General features: G+C 26.5%; 3 protein-coding genes across 3 annotated transcripts; all 3 read right to left on the reverse strand.

Moving 5' to 3' along the window:
• Phum_PHUM077850 (uncharacterized protein) lies at nt 1-2,135 on the reverse strand (the record flags this gene model as incomplete). Its single annotated transcript, XM_002423622.1, has 2 exons — nt 1-46; nt 166-2,135. 2 exons carry the CDS (start codon nt 2,133-2,135, stop codon nt 1-3), a joined length of 2,016 nt encoding a protein of 671 aa, XP_002423667.1.
• Nucleotides 2,136-5,842: 3,707 nt separating this feature from the next.
• Nucleotides 5,843-6,674, reverse strand: Phum_PHUM077860 (uncharacterized protein; the record flags this gene model as incomplete). Its single annotated transcript, XM_002423623.1, has 3 exons — nt 5,843-6,114; nt 6,211-6,509; nt 6,604-6,674. The coding sequence occupies 3 exons, from the start codon at nt 6,672-6,674 to the stop codon at nt 5,843-5,845; spliced, it is 642 nt and encodes a 213-aa protein (XP_002423668.1).
• A 1,606-nt stretch (nt 6,675-8,280) lies between these two features.
• On the reverse strand, nt 8,281-15,090 carry Phum_PHUM077870 (rbm25 protein, putative; the record flags this gene model as incomplete). The annotated part of the gene is made up of 12 exons (XM_002423624.1): nt 8,281-8,373; nt 8,467-8,613; nt 8,709-8,899; nt 8,976-9,387; nt 9,472-9,622; nt 9,712-10,056; nt 10,146-10,339; nt 13,564-13,644; nt 13,874-13,962; nt 14,150-14,482; nt 14,618-14,882; nt 14,980-15,090. 12 exons carry the CDS (start codon nt 15,088-15,090, stop codon nt 8,281-8,283), a joined length of 2,412 nt encoding a protein of 803 aa, XP_002423669.1.
• Between the last annotated feature and the right edge of the window lie 5,335 nt (nt 15,091-20,425).

Raw genomic sequence — 20,425 nt, forward strand, 5'->3', positions numbered from 1 at the left:
TCAAATAAACACGACTAAAAAAATTAATCCTTCATGTTTGAGGTCACTATAGGATTTTTTTTCCCTTTTTGGGGCACAAAAAAAAGATTTTGGGGAGGTAACCCCCCCCCCTGGGTCAAGGGCCATTTAAATCGATGACCGATTACTTGCTTTCTCCCAACTCACCTTTCTTCATCCCATGCTCCTGGTAAATTCATCGTTTCCATCCTCCCGGGTGAATTTCTTAAATTATTCGGACTAAGAACTTCCATATCCGGTTCCGCTTTGATAACTTTCGTTCCAGATGTTATTTCTCCGGATGATTTTTCTTTAACAAGAATTTTAGTACCGGCTTTAACCATGTTAACGGAATTTTTATCGGCGTCTTTGATGAGGTTATCTTTTTTCAACGATATTACAGAACTCGCTGAGGGTGGTTTTTTTTTTATTAAACTAATATCGGAATCGGTTTCGACTTGTGTTATTTCGTTTTCTTTTCTGGACAAATCCTCGTTTAAAACTACCGTAGAGGAAACTGATTTCATTCCGCTGGATGTAACGGTGGTGGGGGCCGTTGATATCGATTGGGAATTTTGAGTCGAGCTCAAGGCAAGGTCCGCGGAAGTTGATGGTGTGCTGATGGAAGGAGTGATTATGGGCGATGGTGAAGCCATTGTTGGTGGAGCTATGTTACATTTGTCCGGTTGGTAACACGGTACGAGTTTTTCATTTTTTCCCTCATCATCTTTATTCTCTTCCTTCTGAGTGTTTTCTTCATTACTTTTTTTTTTTTCCTCTTTGATATTTTTATCAGGTATTATTTTTAACGGAGATTCGACGGAAGGTTTCGATTTCATTTCTTTTTCTTTTTCTTCATTATCGGCGACACTAATTTCTTCCGTTTTTTTTTGTAAATGATTACTATCATTACCCTCATTATTTTTTTTAATCCTTTCGTTTAATTTTTCTTTTCCAGAAGAAAATGTATTTTTGCTTCTTTTAGACGTCATACTTTTATTATCGTTTGATTTTAATATTGGTTTTAATCCGGTTTTTCTCGGGGGTATCGGTGGTTTTTCAAATTTTTTAACATTTTGATTTTTTTTTTCATGTAAATTCGAATCGTTTTTTTCCGTTTTACTTTTGCTTTTTGGCCTCGGCGAAACCGGACTTAATTTTCTTATTTGCGCATCTTTATAATATTCAATAGGCATTATTTTGTCCGTTTGAGGTAAAACATCTCCATGTTTTTTTGCCATTTCAGGTGTTTTACGCCTATCGCCTGCACTTTTTTTACCACCAACGTTATTTTTCATTATAGTTTTCCCTTGTGATTTTTTAATTTTTTCATTGTTATCAATTATTATTATTTGTTCATTTTCATTATTTAAACTATTCTCTATTATTTTTTGAATTCCTTTGTTTTCCTCATAATTCTCGCCATTGTTTTCTATTTCTCCAATAACTTCGCTATTATCTTCCGTTTTATTAACTTCATTTTTTTCTTCTAAATCATGCGCAATTGTTATATTTTCAACTTCTTCTTTTTCTTCTTCTTCATTATTTTTCATTAAATTACCAACCGTTTGATTTTCCAAACTTTCTGATGTCATATCATTATCAGATTTTTTTGGCAATGCTTTTGAAGTATGTGAAGCATCGTTATTCGTCGGTTGAGATTTAACATTTCTCATGGGTGATTTTGGTGGAAGTCCAGCATATATATTAAACGGTTCTCTGTCGTAAATTGTACTCTTCTTATCACTTTTACCCGATGCTAAACGATTTTGCCTTTTTTTAGGTGATGCACCTGGGGTCGTCGCTCTTGAATTTGGCCTTGATGATTTGGGACTTTTAAATCCGTGTCCACGAAAAGGACTGATTCTTCCCGACGGCGAACCTGGCCTGGATGCTACGGGAGATTTATACGTTTCTCCGAGTATAACAAAGGAAGACGCTTCTCTATTTTTGGCGCTTTTGGGTGCAGTCGCACGATACACCCTTGGAGATACATCCCATGGGAAATCATAATTATCTAGTTCTAGAGGAAGCAAAGTTATAGCAGGTTCGTGGTCTGTATTTTTTTTTTGAAATCCTCTTACTCTTCTTTTAAGGGTATTCGAAGTTGGTAATCCGACATTACGCGACGGATTCATGTTGTTCTCTTCGATTATATCCGATGATTAAATAATTATATTAAGTAAAAAGCTTTTTTTAATTTTTCTTATTGAATTTTGTTGGATTTGTTAAATTCGAAATCACTAAAAAGCAAGTTAAAATTCTTAAGAAATACATGACGCGTTTACACACGAAACGGCCCTCGTTCGATTATTCGGCCACCGCAATCAGCTTTAAACTAAATAACGGATTCACGGCGTCCATTCGCCGGTGTGAAAGCACGAAAATTTTAAAGACTCGGAAAAAGATATTTAAAATACCCAAGTCAAACATAAAGTAACAAAAGTCATTTAAGAATAGGGGGAAAAAAAAAAAACTATTCTGGAGGGAGGAATGATAAGAAATCATGCAAGAAAAAACTTTGCATAGATTTTTTTTTTTTTTTAGAAACGCGGTTGGAAAAAATTAATGGAAATAAGAAAATTGTAAATTTTTTTTGAAATGGTGGGGAAAAAAGGGGAAAAACAAAAAGGCGTGTGAAAGTGGGGAAAGCCTTGGGATTACGTAAAACTAATTCTTTACCCATAAAATTTTCCAATTTGTTTCAATGTAAAACTTTGCCACGAAAGGATTATTTTGCAATTAATATATAAGCAAACGTGTAATAATATAAGCAAAAAATTCTTAAATAAACCTTTTTCCCCCCTTCCCCACCTTTCAACAATTATTATTATTATTATTAAAAAAAATTTATACGTAGGTAATAAATGATTTTAAAAAAACCAACCGAATAACTAATAATAAATTTCTTGTAAATTTTCTATTATTTTCTTTTTTGACTTAAAAACAAAAAACGTTAGCTTTTTTCTTTTTTTTTTCCAAAAAAAAAAAAAATATTTACAACTGCTTTTAGTAAGATGTGGCATTTCCCCTGTTTCCTTTCTTTTAAACCTTTTCCCGTTAACTTTATTTTTCGTTTAATTAATTATTTTTCTTTTTTTTAACTTTAAAAAAAAAAAAAACAAATAACCGAGTTAGTTAAAAGGCACGCCTTACTAACTCTGATTATACTATATTATAACATATTCAGTCTTAAACGAAAAATCCAAAGGTTTATTATAATTTACGTCGTGATAAAAAAAACCTTTTTTATATCGTAAATGATACGAACGGTAAAAAAAAAAATACGCCCTTAATAACAACAACAGCAACAGCAACAAAAAAAAATTTTTTTTTTTTAAATTTTACTCGTAATCGAAACAATAACATGATGACGTGTTAATTTTCTAACGCTATGTATTTGCACAAAATCTTTTAACGTCCTCCCTCCCTTCCTCCCCGCCCCCATAAGAAAATAATAATAATAATATTATTAACTCTGTAGTCAATTATCGCTGACGATATTTTATCATTATTAAATTTTTTTTCTTTTTTTTTATTAAACGAATATAATAATATTAAATAGGAGTAAACAATAGTTGTTGGTTGCTATTGTTTTAAATATACATAATAATAATACGCTAACCATTATTTTAATAATAATAATAATAATAATAAATAAATTTTCGTGCTTGCTAAGGTAGGCATTTATTTTTTATACACCTTTTTTTTTTTTTTCCTTTTTTTGAAGGTCGCATTTATCATCGAATTAAAATAATAGGTGGTATCCCCCCCCCCCGTTGGTTGGTCAATATTATGCTTTTTTTTTGTTTGATTTACGGCCGATTTTTAATAAATTTATCCGGACAACGCCCGAAAAATAATTTTATCTAAAACCACGTTACGAGTTTTCCCCCCTTTTTTCCTTCTTTTTTTGTCAGAAAATTTGTTTTTTAAACATTATTTAAAATCTATCATTAAAAATAATTGAAAAATTAAATATGGCGAAATCTGTGTAAAAAAAAGACAAACAAACAGAACAAACAAAGAAAAAAGATTTTTCTACACACGTACAAATTTATAGTGAAAATTGTTATCAATTTATCATTTCCGGTTTTTTTTTCGCTAGGACAAATCAACAACAAAAAAACCATAATAATAATAATAACGAGAGAAAATTTATAAAGAAAAAAAAGTTTTAATGTCGTTGGGAACGAAAAAAAAATTATTTTAAATATGTCTGCCGCCCGTTTGTCGTTTGTCACATCGAATCCAAACAATTTTATTATTATTATTAAACTCGATCGAATTTTTTCCGTTTAAAATTTATAGATTCGAAATATTCATTTTTTTCGTTTCTCGATTTCAGTCACTTCGAATGATAAATAATTATATAAAAATTCAATTAATGCAAAAAAAAAAAAAAAGAAAAAAAAAAAAACGCCGACATTTATCAAAAGAGAAACAATTCATCATCATCATCATTTCGATGAATTTTTTATTTTTATTTTACTTCGTATTCTTCGGTTCTTCTTGGTAATTTTTTATTTCTTTTTCATTTTCCCAATCCGTCGGGATTTTCAATAAAAAATTACGTTTTAATTTTTTTCCCCCTCCCCCCTTTTTTTTATCATTCGATTCATCATTCATTTTTTCTTTACTTAAATTTCTATGACAAATATCAAATTTTTTACCTTTCGATATATCCGATAAATAATTATTTTTCCTTTCTTCATTTTCCAACGTTGCATTTACGTGTTTTTCCAATATGTTTAAACCTTAAACAATAACAACAACAACCACAAAAAATTATAAAAACTTTTATAAAAACAAAACAAAATTGAAAACAAAACGAAAAAACTCACCGTGATATCTTTTAAGGTATCTACATTTTATGTTAATAATTTCGTGTCTTTCAGGTACGCTGCTTATTTTATTTATTTTTCTTTTTATTAAATCAACGGATGGATCCGCCGATGTATTATTTTTTTCTTTTAATTTTCTCATACCTTTAAATAAATAATTAACAATAAAAATTAATTAATTTCCCGTTTTTGTTTTCTTTTTATCATTATTAATATAAAAAAAAAACATACTGATAACGATTAAAAGGAAAACATATTGTTATAAAACGTAGCTTCGACACACCAACAACAACAACAATCAATAATTTAAAATAATAATAATTAATTAAAATTTAATTGGTTCGGTTAAAATAAAAAAATCATTTATTAATTGTAGACAGAGAGAGAGAAAGGGAGTGAGAGAAAGGGGGGAAAGAAAAAAATTAAATTATCATTATAATAAAAAATTTTCTAAAGAACAAAAGGGGAGGGAAAAAAATTAAATAAATATAAATAAAAAGTATAGGGAAAAAAAAGAGAGAAAAGAGCGAGAGAGAGAGAGAGAGAGAGACAGAGAGAGAAAGAGAGAAGCTAGGGGAAAATTGACTTTAAATTAAAAAAAAAAAGAAAAAAATTTCTTCAAAAAGACTAATCGAGGATGTAAGAATAAGAAAAAGAGAAAAAGAAAAATAAATTGAAAAAATAAAATAAAAATGGAAAATTTGATTTTTTATTAGAATTTTCCTTTTCTCTTTTTTTTTGCATTCAAAAACGAGAAAAAAAAAAAGAAAATTTTTTTTTTAAATAAAACAAAGTGAGAGATAAAAATCGATGAGGAAAATTTTTTTTTTTTTTTTAAAAATTAATCAGGTATATTATTATCACGTCGTCGTATGTACCTGAACTTTTTTTATTTTTAAACAAAAGAAAAAAAAAAAAAAGAGGAAAACTCACTTACTTCTCGCATGTTTATCCTTCCATTTATTAATTTTATAATCGTTTTCTTTTCTTTTTATCTCGTATCATCTTTCCAATTTGTTTATGAGATTATCAGTGAAAATTTTTTTCTCTTCTTTCATTATTTCTCTCGACAAATTTATTCTCTCTTCGTTTATCTCGTTTGTTTTTTTTTCTTTCATGTAAGATTCGACCGTCGAAATTCGATAAATTATAAATTTTCTTATTTTTTCCGTTTCTTTTCCTTTTAATTCGTTAAGTATATTTTCCCACGCGGATTTTTCTCTCGCATGTTTTATCAATATTATATCATCTCGTCCGGGAAGAAAATTATTCTCTGACAACAACAACAACGATAATAAAAAATTAATTTTTTTTATTTCAACGCAAGAAAAAAAAATGTAAATAATAATAATAATAAGTTGTTAACCACCTTCTTTTAAATTTAAAAAATCCAACGATAAATATTCGTTTAATATTTTTTTATCCGCTATAATTTCGTGTCTCCAGGGTAATGTTTGAGTTTCGGATTCTCTATAATCTGTTTGTACGCTTTTCGTAACCGTTTTCGTCGATTTTATTGGTAGTGTTATTATCATTTCTTTTTTTTTTCCTTCCGAATCGTTTGTTTTCGGAAAATTTTTGTTTTCGAAACAAACTACTTTTTTAACATTATCTCCTCTATCGTTTTCTACTAAAGATACTAAAACTTTTGTACAAGTCGATGCAAATCTTGACGAAGGCCTAAAAAAAAAAAAAAAAAAACAAGAAAAAAACAAGAAGAAAAGTTACGTAAACTATTAATTTTTTTTTAAGAAAAACTTACTGTCTATAAAATAAAGTTCGGTGAGATCCTTCAACTTTCATTGTATTTTTTTTATCTTCTATCGATTTCATTTTTTATTTTTTTTCCGAGGAAATTTAAATAAAATTAATGGTTATAAATTTTTCAAAACTTTTTTTTCTTTAACGTGTTGTTGACGTGTAACTTGAGAAACTGTAATAATTTTATTATTATTATTATTATTATAAATAATAAATAATAATAATAATTTTAAAAAAAATTTTATTAATTAGTTAAACAAACAAAAAAAAATTTACCGTTGTTAAAATAAGACCAACAACGTTTGTTAATACAAAAAAAAAAAAAAAAAATTTTCATTGATTAACTTTTCTTAGTAGTCTAGGAAACGGTGAACCTTTTTAAAATAATTTTTTTTCTTTTCATTCCGACGAATTTTTCTCTTTTTTCTCTTATAATATTAAATCAAAACAATAATATAAAAAAATTTTATTATAAATAATAAAAAAAAATTATTGTTTGTTTTTTTTTCATAATAAAAAAAAAAAAAAAATTATCGAGGTCATGGAACCCAAAATAATAATAATAAAAAATTTTAATTGGTAATTTCCGGGGCTAATAAAAAAAAAAAAAAAAAAAAAAAAAAATTTTCTTTTTTTTTTATAAAGATACAAAAAAAAAAAATTTTTTAATAGCAATTTACACCAAAACAAAAAAATTTTCTTTTTTTCATTTTTCATTTTTGAAAATTAACTTTTAATAAATAATAACAAAAAAAATTTATCGATTTCCTTTCATTTCCCCCCCCCTACCCTTATTTTATCAACCCCGTAACATCGTGTAACCGTTACATTGTTAATAAATACATAAATTTTTTTATTTAATTATTTTTTAATACATTAGAATGAAATTTTATTTTTAAAAAAAAAAAATCATAAAATTATTTTAAACCTTTAAAAATCAAGTTTAGCAATTTTTTTTTTTTTAATAAATAAATCTATTTATTAACTCGTTCAATCTTAGGCAAAACTTTACGGAAGTATAAACACTTGTTTACATGTGTAAATAAATTTCAAAATTAATTTATAATTCAAATTATTGTCTTTATTTTAACTATAAAAAAAAAATTTTTATTTTTTTTTAATCCAATCGGAAAAACTTGGATTTTCTTTCACATATAAGCTCCATCGTAAACAATTTTCGTAACCTACAGTTTGAGAGAGAGAAGAGAAAAAAAAAAAAAAAAAAATCCGTCTCTCGAATATTCGATTAAGTGAATAAACAAACACATTCTTCAGCCACGTAACAATTCGTATAAAAAAAAATTATTATTATTTACTTTTAGAGGAAGACCCCTTTTTGACATTTTTAAGTCAAGTTTTGGTATATATATAAATTTTCATCAACATTGTGATTATTATTATTATAATGGCAACCGTATATTATTATGATTATTTTTTTCGAACGACCGTACGAGCGTTTGGTGGCGGTCCGACACGTTCCGTCCTCACGAGTTTTTATATTTATAAACAATTATTATTAATTTTTCTACTAAAAAAAAAAATTTTTTGCCGTCTTTTTTTTTTTTTTTAAACCGTTCGCACGTTGCCTCTTCTTGCCGTTGACCCGAGATTCCTTAAATTTAATTTAAAAACGCGCTGAAACTCCAAAAACTATAAAACGTTTAATTTAAATTCACTATTATTTCACTAAACCCAATTTTTTAGCTTCTATTTCATAAATTAAAAGTCTCCACATTTTAACGACGAAAACTTCCGCTTCTTCGTCTAAAACCTGAAATTTTAAAATGATTTTCAAATGTAATTGAAAAATACAATTTTCATACGTGACGTCGTCAGAGAAAAAAATAAAATATAAAAGACTCACCATTTGAACATCGTCTAATATTCCCTGAGGTTGACTCCCTGCTAATACTTTGGAACAAATGAAATCCACTAATGTCGGTTCGGGTTCTCCGATATATTCAATTATTTTCTTATTGATCCACGGTCTTATTCTCCTTTCCATTAATTGCTAAAATTTTTTTTAAAACAAAAAAAAAAGATGCATCAATTCTACTAAACTTTTACATTTATACTCATCAGTAAATCGTTTTGCATCGGACTTACATTATCTACAGCTCCCCAGTCTATATTAAATGCGAATAAAGCGTTTTTGTCTGTTGGAATTTTATCTATGAGGGATTTTATGTGTTTCCTTTTTTCTTCTTGCGATTTGGAAACCTCTTCTTTCTTGTCGTCTTTTTTGTCTTTTTTCTTATGCTCCCGCTCTTTGTCTTTTTCTTTGTCTTCGTTATAGTCTACAAAAAAAAATTTTAAATTAATGGAATCTCAAGTGAATATCCTTTAAAAAATGTTGAGTCATTGTGCACACACCTAAAGGTACCAATTTCCTTTTCTTCCCTGATCCTAAATTACTATTTTCGTCGTCATCATTATTAAAAACTTCTTTGACGTCGAGTTTTTTTCTCTTTCCCGATCCGGGACTTTTACTTTTCCGTCTGTCTTCCGTGTTTTCAATGTTGTCGTTCAAATGATCCGAACCCTCTTCGCTTTTTTCTTCCTCTTCTTTAGGCTTTTCCGGTGACGTCGTCTCGTTTTCGACTAGTCTGCGTTCCTCTTCCAACTGCCTAATTTCTTCTCTCTCTCTTTCTTTTTCGAGTTCCCGAATCCTGTGCCTTTCGCGTTCTTCCTTTTCTTTTTCTCGTTCCTTCTGCCTAACGATTTGCTCGGCGTTTACGTCGATCAAAATCTTAGGTTTGTACATTTCTTCTCTCTCCTTCAATAACTGATTTTATAAAAAAAATTAAAAAATTAATTTTTTTTTCTTCATTTGACATTTTATTGCCACATTTTTGAACTTTGAACCTACCTTTTCGTAAGCGGCTTTCGGATCTTCGTGATCCTCTTCCATAATTTTATTTTTAATTTCTTCTATTTCTTCTTTTTCCTTTTGCCTATCTTTATTATCCAATTCTTTTTCTCTTTCTCGTTCCGCTATTCTTCTAGTTAATTCCCTACCCCTTGGTAATAAAAAAAAAAAAAAATCATAAAATATATTTACATTATCTGAAGAACTTGGATCAACATAATTTATCATATTATCACGTACTTATAATATTTAGCATCGTCCCTTTCATCATCGTAATCTTCTAGAAATTCTTTTAATTTTTTCGCTTCTCTCTCCGTTTCTTCTTCCCTGTACCTTTCTCGATCTTTTTCCTTATCGAATTCTTTATTTTTCCGCCGTTCTCTAGATTCCCAGGCTCTAAGTCTTTCTTGGTAGGCAGCTTCTTTTTCTTTGGCTTTTTTTTCTTGTTTTTTCCTCTCTTTCAATTCTTCTTCTTCTTCCCGTTCTCGGGCCGTTGCTCTATCTAAGTCTCTTTTTGAATTTCTCTCTTTTTCCCGTTCTCTTTCTCTTTCGTTTCGCTCTCTTTCACGCTCTCTTTCTCTCGACCTTATTAAACAATAAGTATACAAAAGTTCCCTTAAGTTTTTTCTCTTGAAATTTAAAAAAAAAAAAAACTCAACAAACATCATCCTTACCTCGTTCTCGACCTTCTCCTTTTCAAATTGTTCCTATGTTTTACTCCCGGCGTCGGACTTTTTGTTCTCGACCTCGAGTGGGATAAAGATTTAGGCGTGGATCTTGATCGTCCTCTTTCCTGCTTCAGTCTATCCCTTTCTTTTTCCAACATCTCTCGCCTTTGTCTTTCTTCTTCTCTTTCAGCCTCTTGTTTCTGTAGACAATAAATGTAACTAGGCATTAAATCAACATGTCACCTCAATTTAAAACACAATTTAAAATTAATAAAATATCCTGTTGAAATATATTTTCGATTAAAAAAAAATAAATCAAAAAATAAATTCTATGTAATCATTTTTAAAAAGAAAAAAAAAATCTTTTTTCAACGAACATAATTCATAATGACCGTTTGGAAAAAATATAAACGTGAACATGGAAAACTTTTTTAATGGAGAATCGACATATTTAAATAAGAAATAATAACGATGACTGTATTAAAATTGAAAATGTGAAATAAGGTTTTTTAGAAAATGGCGATGACAAAAATTTTAGAATGACAATTTTGCTAGCGAATGACTTATAGCGAATTTTTCAAAAGCAATAAGTTTTAAGGTACGTATTCAAAAACTACTGATAATAAATTTTATAAACATTTCACACGACTTTGAACGCTTTTAAAAATTATAAAAAAGTTGCAACAAAATTTTACAAGTTTATTATAGAAATTAAATTTTGAGAAAATATTTTTAATGAAGAAATTAATACTTTGACTGACTTTGGACTCAACTCAGAAAGAAAACTCAAATTGAAATTAAAATTTAATTTTTTCAAAATTTGAAACAAATCGACCCATTTTGAAAAAGCTAAAATAAAACAAAATAAATAAAACGAAACGAACAAATAAATAAATAAGTTTTTTTTTTCATAATCCATTTACATAAAAAAAAAAAAATCAAAAAAAAAAAAAAAAATTGATTAAAGGAAAACATTTTAACTTACAGTTGACTCGCTCACTCTTCTTTTTATGTTACCTAAGCCATAATATATAAAACAATTTCAAAATAAAATAAACAACATGTATGTATAATATGCGTAAAAAATAATAATAATAATTAAAATAAAAATCATATCTTTGTGACTATTAAAATACAATTTTTCTCAAAAGTAAATCGTAGCTTTTATTTTGTGCTATAAAAAGTGCGAAAAAAAGTCTGAAAATAAATAATTACTTATTAAATTACTCATTACCCCTCCTTTTATTTTTCCCCCTTTAAAATTATTAAAATGATTATTAATACATTCAAAAAAAAAAAAAAAAAAAAAAATTAATTAATAAGATTTTGTTTCATTTACTTGACTGATTATTTATTTATTTATTTTTTTTTTAATTTCTATGAATGAAAAAACTAACACTAACGAAAACTTCAAACCTCAAATTTTCCCCTAAATTTAATTTTATAACGAAATTGTTCACTTAAAAAAAAAAAAATAAAATAAAAAAAAAGTAATAATAATAGTAGTAGTAGTAGTAGTAACGGTAGTAGTCGTAGTAGTAGAAAAATTTGCATAAACCTAATTTTAAAAAAAATACAATCGGAATATGCGACTCGTATATAAAAATTTATATTGTAAACTCACCTCGCCGAATCCTACACAGAATAGAAGATCAAAATTTAATTATAATTTTGTTGATAAATCAATAAAAACCTGAAAAAATCAGAACTGGGAAAACAAAAGTATTCAAAAGATAACATATTTTCTAACAAACGCACTCCTCTCAAATACGCACGCACGCACACACACGCACACACGCACGCATTCACGCATACACGCAAAAACGCATACATACGTACATACACGCTCGCACACACGCTTTTCTTTACGCTACTTACCGGTGGTAAATATGTACATTTATATATATATTTTATTAATAATTTTATTATTAACATATTTAAGGCCCAAAATTTTACACAAATACACAATACAATGTAACAATAATTTCTTTTTTTTTTTCTTTTTTTTTTTTTTTAAATCGTTTTAACTTCTAGTTTATTATTATTATTATACTTTTTTTAATGAAATCACAGAATCACAGCTAATAAATATATATATAGTATTATAAAAAAAAATTTTTTTTTTTTTTCTTTTTAGAAAGTAACCAGTGAAACATTAATTAATTTTTTATACACGTGGTTTTAGTATTTAAAAAAAAAAAAAAAAAAAAAGTAAAATTATTTATATGACGAAAGATCCTGTAAAGATTCACGTATTGTTAGTTTGTTATAAATAAATTTAAAAAAAAAGTTTGTCAAAAAATAATTAAATAAAAAAACCCTTAATCGAAACTTCATCATCATCATCATTATAATCATCATCATGCACCTCCTAATTAAATCCCTATAAATTAGTTACATGTATGTGTAGTGATAATAAAAAAAAATATATATTCAAATTACTAAGCTTATTCTAATCAAGGGCGAAAATGCCCCCCTTCATTGCTATAATAATAATAATAATGAAAAAAAAAAAAAAAATATTTGTCTAAATAATAATTTACTAATAAAGCATAGCACTTTATTATTGCGTCGCAATTCGACTGAACTTTAAACGAGATTTCTTGACAATAGAAAAAAATATTAAACTAAAATAGCACAGAAAAAGTTCAGATGAAGTATCAGTTATATCAAATATCTGAGACCTTCCAATTTTATATTTAATTTTTTTTATTTACAAAACGTCCAACGGACTCGATTCTAACATTTTTAATTCGTGAAAATTCTTACAACTTAAAATGTAATAATAAAATTTTTAAATAACATACATTGTTCGATACACAGTATTGTAAATAAAGTTTTACAAAAAAATATGGAAAATTGGAAAGTCTCAGTTGATACTCGATGGGAAAAATTGGATGACATTTTTTTTTTTACTCACCACCTGAGAGCGAGCGAAACAAAAAACAAGCGTGCCTCTGGAATTGGCCGCGATCGTCAGCTTCTCAGTCCTTCGACATCCTATGTTCAAGTGAGGAATTATACCAGAGTTTACAACAATTTCAGAGATATACAATAATTTCGTATTCAACTAACTTTTTATACTATTTAAAATTTTTATAAAAAAAAGGTTTTTTTTTTTTTTTTTTTTTTTTTTTCAATAATATTTTTATACTATTGTTTTTTTGTACTTTTTTTTTTTTGTTTTCTTCAATACGAAGAGAAGTTATCAAAATAAGCCTGCTTATATATATATACGTCATTCATAGGTATAATTTAATATTAAAAAAAAAAAAAAAAAAAAAAAATTATATGCAGGAGTGAGAAATAATATTTAAAAAATTTTAAATTCATAATTTCACGGAATTCTTCTCTTTGTACCGACACTAATTTGTTATTCAATTATCTGTAAAAGACGAAAGAAAAAAATATTGATTTCACGTACCTTCATTATTTCTCGAAATTTTCCTATTTCTCTCGTGATTATGTCTCGTTTGCCATCTTCTATATCGGCGTCCTTTAATGTCTGTAATGAAAATTTATGGAAAATTATTTTTAGAAAAATTTCTGCATTCGAATATGTACAAATAAGCAAAACTGATTAGTAATTTTATTCAGTCCTAATTTTCAATTATCAATGTCAAAAATAAAAATTTCTCTAATAAGTCGTAGATACTAAATTTGATTTTACAATTAGATTTTTTATAATATATTAAAATAATTTTCTTTTATCGAGAAAGCAATTATGTTCTTACCATGTTTTCAGTGTGTTCCTGACTTAATTTTTGTAATATTTCTTGAGTTCTCTGAGCCTTATTTTTATCAGGTAGATTTTGCTGAATTTCTGAAAAAATCAAAATTTGTTTTATACATTAATTAAAACTTTAAGTAGGTAAGCGTAATCGTTTAAAATAAATATATTTTTGTCACACATATTTAACAGCTTCAAAAATAATTCAAGTTAACTTGAAAATTAAATTATTAAAAGCCTTTCGATTTCATTTAAAATTAATAATAAACATTCTTCTCACCTTTTTTTAATTTTGCTTCCTCGTTTTTTTCTATTAGAGCATTATTCATTTCTTCTTTAAAATCATCAATAATGGTTATTATTTTTTCCCTGGCACCTAAATCCATTCTTTTCATATTATCATCTAAATAGTCTTCAATTTCTTCTCCTTCTTTCAACATGAGCTCTGGTTTTTTTTGTTTTTTTCTTTCTTCTTTTTTATAGTCATCTAATTGCACTTTAGTTTTGGCATCTACTTTAACTACTAATTTTTTACCCCCTACATTTAAATCATGTAGTAGTCTAACTGCTCGTAATGCTGATTCAGGGCTTCCAAATTCACAAAAGCCGAAACCTAAGTTTTTTATTCATTAAATTATTAATGTTTTACTTACATTAATAAAAAAAAATATAAAATTTATAATGTTACAATAACATTGAACTTCTTTAATGACACTTTAATAAATAAATAAATAAATAAAAAATGAACCTTGGATTCTTTTCCATGATATAACATGACCACAAGTACTAAGTATTTGTCTAATCATCATATCAGGTGCATGTTCAACTATATTACCAACAAAAACTGTGATAGGAGGTCCTGCCTCTGGAACTGTTCTTTTTATAGGCTGATAGCTGAATCTAGGTGCAGAAGTAGTATGCCCTGTTGTTACAGCTGTTGTAGTAGCTGTACCTGGTCTAAAAGGTCTCATTTGAGGAGGCATGGCAATTGATCCTGTAGATGAAATAATTTGCTGCAAAGAAATCGTAAAAGAGTAGAAGGTAAAATTTTATAACTAAAAAACTTGAAACAAAGCATTCACTTAAATGGCACTTTAAATTAATACTTACAGGGGGCATGGTCATAACTGGAGGCATTATTGGAGGCATATATCTAGGAATGCCTATAGCAGGAGGAATTGGAATTCCTGGCACAATAGGAGGCCTTCCTGGATAAGACATAACTACAGAACAAATAAAATTTACAATTCAATTAATTAAGGTTTTGTAGAATAAAAATAAATAGAATAATAATTTTGCTCTAACTATAGGCGTATCCTTTACTGATAAAATGACTTCGAGTTTTATGAAATAACTGAAAATAATAAATTAGCCTATGTGATATTTTTTATAAAAATGAAAAATTTGGAATCAAATGTATTAGGTACAAAAAAAATATACCATGTCGACCATGCCTAACCGAAAAATAATTAATGTAACTCCATGGTCATGTAGGTAGATATTAAAATATAAATTGGCTTTTGTTTACGAAAGTTATGAGTTACAGTAACTGAATTTTAACACAAATATATTATTTTCAACCAAAAACGTAAAATAAAACAAATTAATTTACCAATAAAAATATTAAACTGATCTTATAACACAAATTATCTCTAACTGCAAACTACAAACAAGTCGTTGTCTACCTCTAGAAATTTTATCCAATATGGCAGCACGCCTCAAAAAAAAAACGTGCCAACAGCCACGATAAGTTATGAAAGGCTACCATCTTTACAATATATCCACTCTTTTGTTTAGAAGTCTGAAAAGGCACTGATCGGGTGTAACCATGGGCGTTTGGAAATTTTTGTTTTTTAACTTTTAATTTTAATTTTTGAATGCTCTTATGATTTTTCAATGATTTTAAAACTTTCCGCGAATTCGGTAATGTGAATTATTTTAAGAGTGTTATTGATTTGTGAAATCGGGTTGACATTAAGATGAGGTAAGTTAATAACTTGTTTCATATTAATTTTGGGAACTTGCGTATGTAGTCCAGATCCAGACAAGGAGTCGACGCCTAAAAGTTTTTTTTTTTTTTATTACAGTCCGGTAAATTTTGTGTAGGCATTATTATTTTATTATGTATCACTCTTTCTTTATTCTGATAAATAATTATAATTCTGTATGCTTTTTATGCACTAATACTTGGTTTATCCAAATAAAGCCGGATATTTAAATTGATAAGAAGTGAAGCCAACCGAGACTTTTGCATGAATTACTTACATTTCGCGTATACTGTCAAAATTTTAGTGTTTTCTTTTTTATTTCACTTTTAGATTATTTTATTTTATTGTTTATTCCTTTTATATATGATAAATATTGCGAATTTTATTGGGAAATTACATTTAAACAAAGTATAATTACATTAATGGAAATATTTTAATGCATTAAATTAATGTAATTAAAACACTATAAAAATTATTTTTTATGAATACCATTTTTCATAATGCTTTTAAAAGATAATTTAGTATTGTTTATGAAAGCCTAAATAAGTATTCACAAAAATATTGAAATTTTAATATAATTGTCAATGAAAATTAAAATTAAACATTATTCATTACATGGCCACACATTGTTCTCGAAAGTATTGAGTTCTAATTAACAATAACTTAATTGATTTTGACTTTTTCATTTTCATTAGTATTTTATTTTCAACTTAAAACAGTTTTAACATTTTTCAAGTTATGTATTGCACTTTTTTGAATATTAAAATTTAAAAAAAAAAACAAAAAAATTTTAAGTTTTGGCAAATTTATTCGAGTAATGATCTTTTGTAACAATTATTTGATAGTATTTAACTTTTGAAATCTAATTTTATAAAAAATGCATTTATAATTAAATTGACATTAATTTAATGTATATTTTATAAAATAGTTTTGATGCTTTACAAAATTTATTTTAAAAATTAATCGAAAATTTAAATTTGGTTTTCAATTTTTTGAGTTCAATTAACGAATTTGTTACATAAGTTTAATATAAGATTTTAATAATTTATATGAGTATAGCTTATAAATTTGTGTGTGTGCGTGTGTGTGTGTGTGTCTTTGTGTGTTTTTATAAAATTGTGTTGAAATTGATATAAACAAATTTTTAAATTTTTTTTATTGAATTGATGGCGTTATATTAAATTAAATCTCAAAGGTATATATTTTCTCATGGGGGATTCAATTACATGCGGTTGTTGACTTTAAGAAAAATAAAGTAAACAAATAAAATCTATTTTCGTTTTTATAAATAAAAAGTCGTGTTTTTTTTTTTTTTTTTTTTTTTCAAAAATTTACTAATGAAATAATTAGGAATTAAATTCGTATAAGAAAAAGAAAAAAAAACTCATAAATAAAGAATAAATTGTCAAAAATTAAATACATTTAAAAAAACGTGATCTCATTAGTATACATAATAAATTGTAAATGCAATTAAAAATGTGTAAATTTTAAATTTTCTCGTTCTCTGACACGTTGAAAACATTTTATTATGTTTTCCTTCTGTTTTTTTTTTAGTTGCAATTTTCTTCTATTTTTAATTTAATTTTCATAACTTATTGATTTTTTTTTGATTTTTTTTTACTTTTTAATTCTCCTTTTTCTTTTTGTAATTAATAGCTTTCTACTATAATGTTAAAGCATAAAAAATGAGTAATGAGTTTTTATAATTTTTACCGAAAGTTTTATAATTTTGCTGTCGTAAAACATAAAAAAAAAGTAAACGTCAAATAATGCGTGCATGTTGTTAAGAAAATTATAATCTATAAAACGCGGTTTTTCATCCGTCTTGAATTTTTTTTATTTAAAAAAAAAAAAAAAAAAATTTAATTGGTAATTTTTTTTTAGCGTAGGCATCGTTTGGGTTTCACAGATGAATTTTTTTTTTTTTTTAAATGACAATAATAATAATAATAATAATGAAGGGCAGACAACGACGAGTGGGCAATTTTTTCCTATTGGTTAATAGCGTAACAAACATAAACAAAAAACATAATTTGTTACAACTATAAGAGAGCGCAAATAATAATAATAATAATAATAATAATAATAATAAAAGTCGGGTTGTTGTTGTTGTTCTTCCTTATGACGTTGCTGACAAAGTAGATTTCAATGATTCTTCATTTTTTTTTTGTCCTAATAATTAGAAAGTTTTTTTTTGCGATTTGCTATTGCATTATTTGTATTATTCAATCATTTAGGCTCACGTAAATACCTTTAATAATTTTTTTTTTAGGTCAGTTTTAAATGCAAAAGTTTTAAATTATGAAAAGTTTTATATAAGAAAAATTTCAACTTTTTTTTTTTTGTTTCGATTTTTAAAAAAAATTGAAAGAAAATTTTTTTTCGTATCGTCGTAAATAAACATTATTATTATTATTATTACTATTTTCAAAAACGATGACTGTGTTACCTTATCACAAAATTCAAAAAAAAAAATAAATTCGGTTTAATGGCGTTGCGGTGATTTTATCAAATCAAATTGTTATATAAAATTTACGTCATAAAATTTATGTTTTGTCATTATTATTATTATTATTATTATTATTATTATTATTATTATTATTATTATCATTGTTGTTGTTGTTATTATTATTAATTTTATTCATGTATAATTTAATTTATTCGAAAATTGGTGACCGGTTTTTTTTGTATTTTTTCTTCTCGTCGTCTTTTATTCTAATCGAAATTATATATATTAATTTTTTTTTAAATGTTTATATTCTGCGTAAATTATTTATAAATAAGTTGTTGTTGTGATAGATAGCGACTGGTTTTTTTATTTCTCAATAAGTTATCATCAAATAGAAATCAATGTTAGTCACGTAACGCCTTGACACACCCTGATGAAATAGTCTTGAAAAAATAATTTTTTTTAAAAAAAAAGTAAAGGAATAAATTTTGTAGACTTTGTCATCTTTTTTTTTTTTTTAGTAGACTTAACGTTTATCTATTTACTTCTGGTTATTTTGTTTTTTATTTTCGTAATGATGCTGTAAAAAGAAATTTTTTTTTCTATCTATCTTTCTTTCTTTCTTTTTTTCTTTCTGTTCATTTTACGATGAAATTTTATTTGTTTAATTCTTTGGAAATTTCTGTGACGCATATACTATTAGTAATATCGATCCCTTTGAAGCACCTAAAAAAACTTTTTTTTTTTGCCTTTGAAATAGTTTCATTCATTATATACAATGCGTTGATTGTTGACCGGAAATTCCCGGAATAATTCAAGCGATTTTTGAATTTTTTTTTTCATTTTTTTTTTAATCTTTTTAAATTTGTCATCATCCCCCCCACCTCATGTGAGTGCATATGTTGTAGAAATAATCGAGGGCCGAACGATTTGATTTATATTTGTGAATATATTGTATATTCTAAATTATTTGCGTTGGAACTAGCGTGTGTTCGACTTGGGGTTTGTCCGACCTTTATCAATATGTTATGTGACAATGAGAAATTAAGTACTTGCCTTCTGGAATTTATGTTGGAAAAGAGCATCAATAATGCTCATTAAGTAAATTAATTAATTAACTCTTTCGCTCATTACACGTTTCACAATATTGAAAAAAAAATTTTTTATTTGTTGTTGTTGTTTTTTTATTATTATTTATTTATTTAATTACATTTGCCTTTGTACCTTGATATTTGTCTTTTTTATCTTTTATCATCGTTATTATTATTGCTATCTGGTTAAATTGAAATCTTGCTCATTTTTTTTTTATGTATACAATATTACGTAGGAGCAATTGTTTTACTTACGTTTCGTCATACAATTTAAACTTTTGTTATTAAAAAATAAAACAAAAAAAAAGTCATCTAGTTTTTTGAAAAATTTGAGAAAAATAAAAAGAAAAAAATTTTCTCATACTAATTAGACGAAAAAATATTTTTGTTGTTGGTAATAACGGTGGAAGGGAAGAAAAAAAAAAGTGAGAAGTCTAATCAAACGTTTAAAGATTCTCGTCTACTGTCGAACAATAACAATTTGAAAACTTCTTCGTCCATAATTATTAGGAATTTTCAGGTGCAAACTAATCAACCTTCTATAAATAGTTTTCGTAGTCCGGAGTCGTCGTCTGGTTTTCTTTACATTCACGAGAAATTTAATTGTTTTGGCAGAGTCAATGTCAGTTCATGTGGAAACAAATGATTTGAGAGAGAGAGAGAGAGAGACAGAGACAAAAAGAGAGTAAAAGAAACACTTTATTATACAGACAAAACACACACACGCGTACACAGGACGTTCTTTCTTTCTTTCTTTTTAGTTTTCTTTTCTTACTTTTTTTTTTTTTTCTTCTTTCTGTTCGAGAATTTAAATTTCATTGTTATACCAAATTGAATCGGTCATTAGCCTCTCTTTTGATTTTTTTTTTTTTTTCATTTCGTAACGGTTGACATTTTTGTTGGAAAGAGATAAAATAAGGTAATCATAATTACATATTTGTAAAGAGTGTCTCAGATCGGAGAGGTTAAAAAAAAAGGAAGGAAGGAAGGAAGGAGACATTGTGGTGGCTGAATTCTTACAAAAAAGC

Source organism: Pediculus humanus, genomic scaffold (genome assembly GCF_000006295.1).
Source record: "Pediculus humanus corporis 1103172107427 genomic scaffold, whole genome shotgun sequence".
In the NCBI taxonomy this organism is placed as follows: Eukaryota; Metazoa; Arthropoda; class Insecta; order Psocodea; family Pediculidae; genus Pediculus; species Pediculus humanus.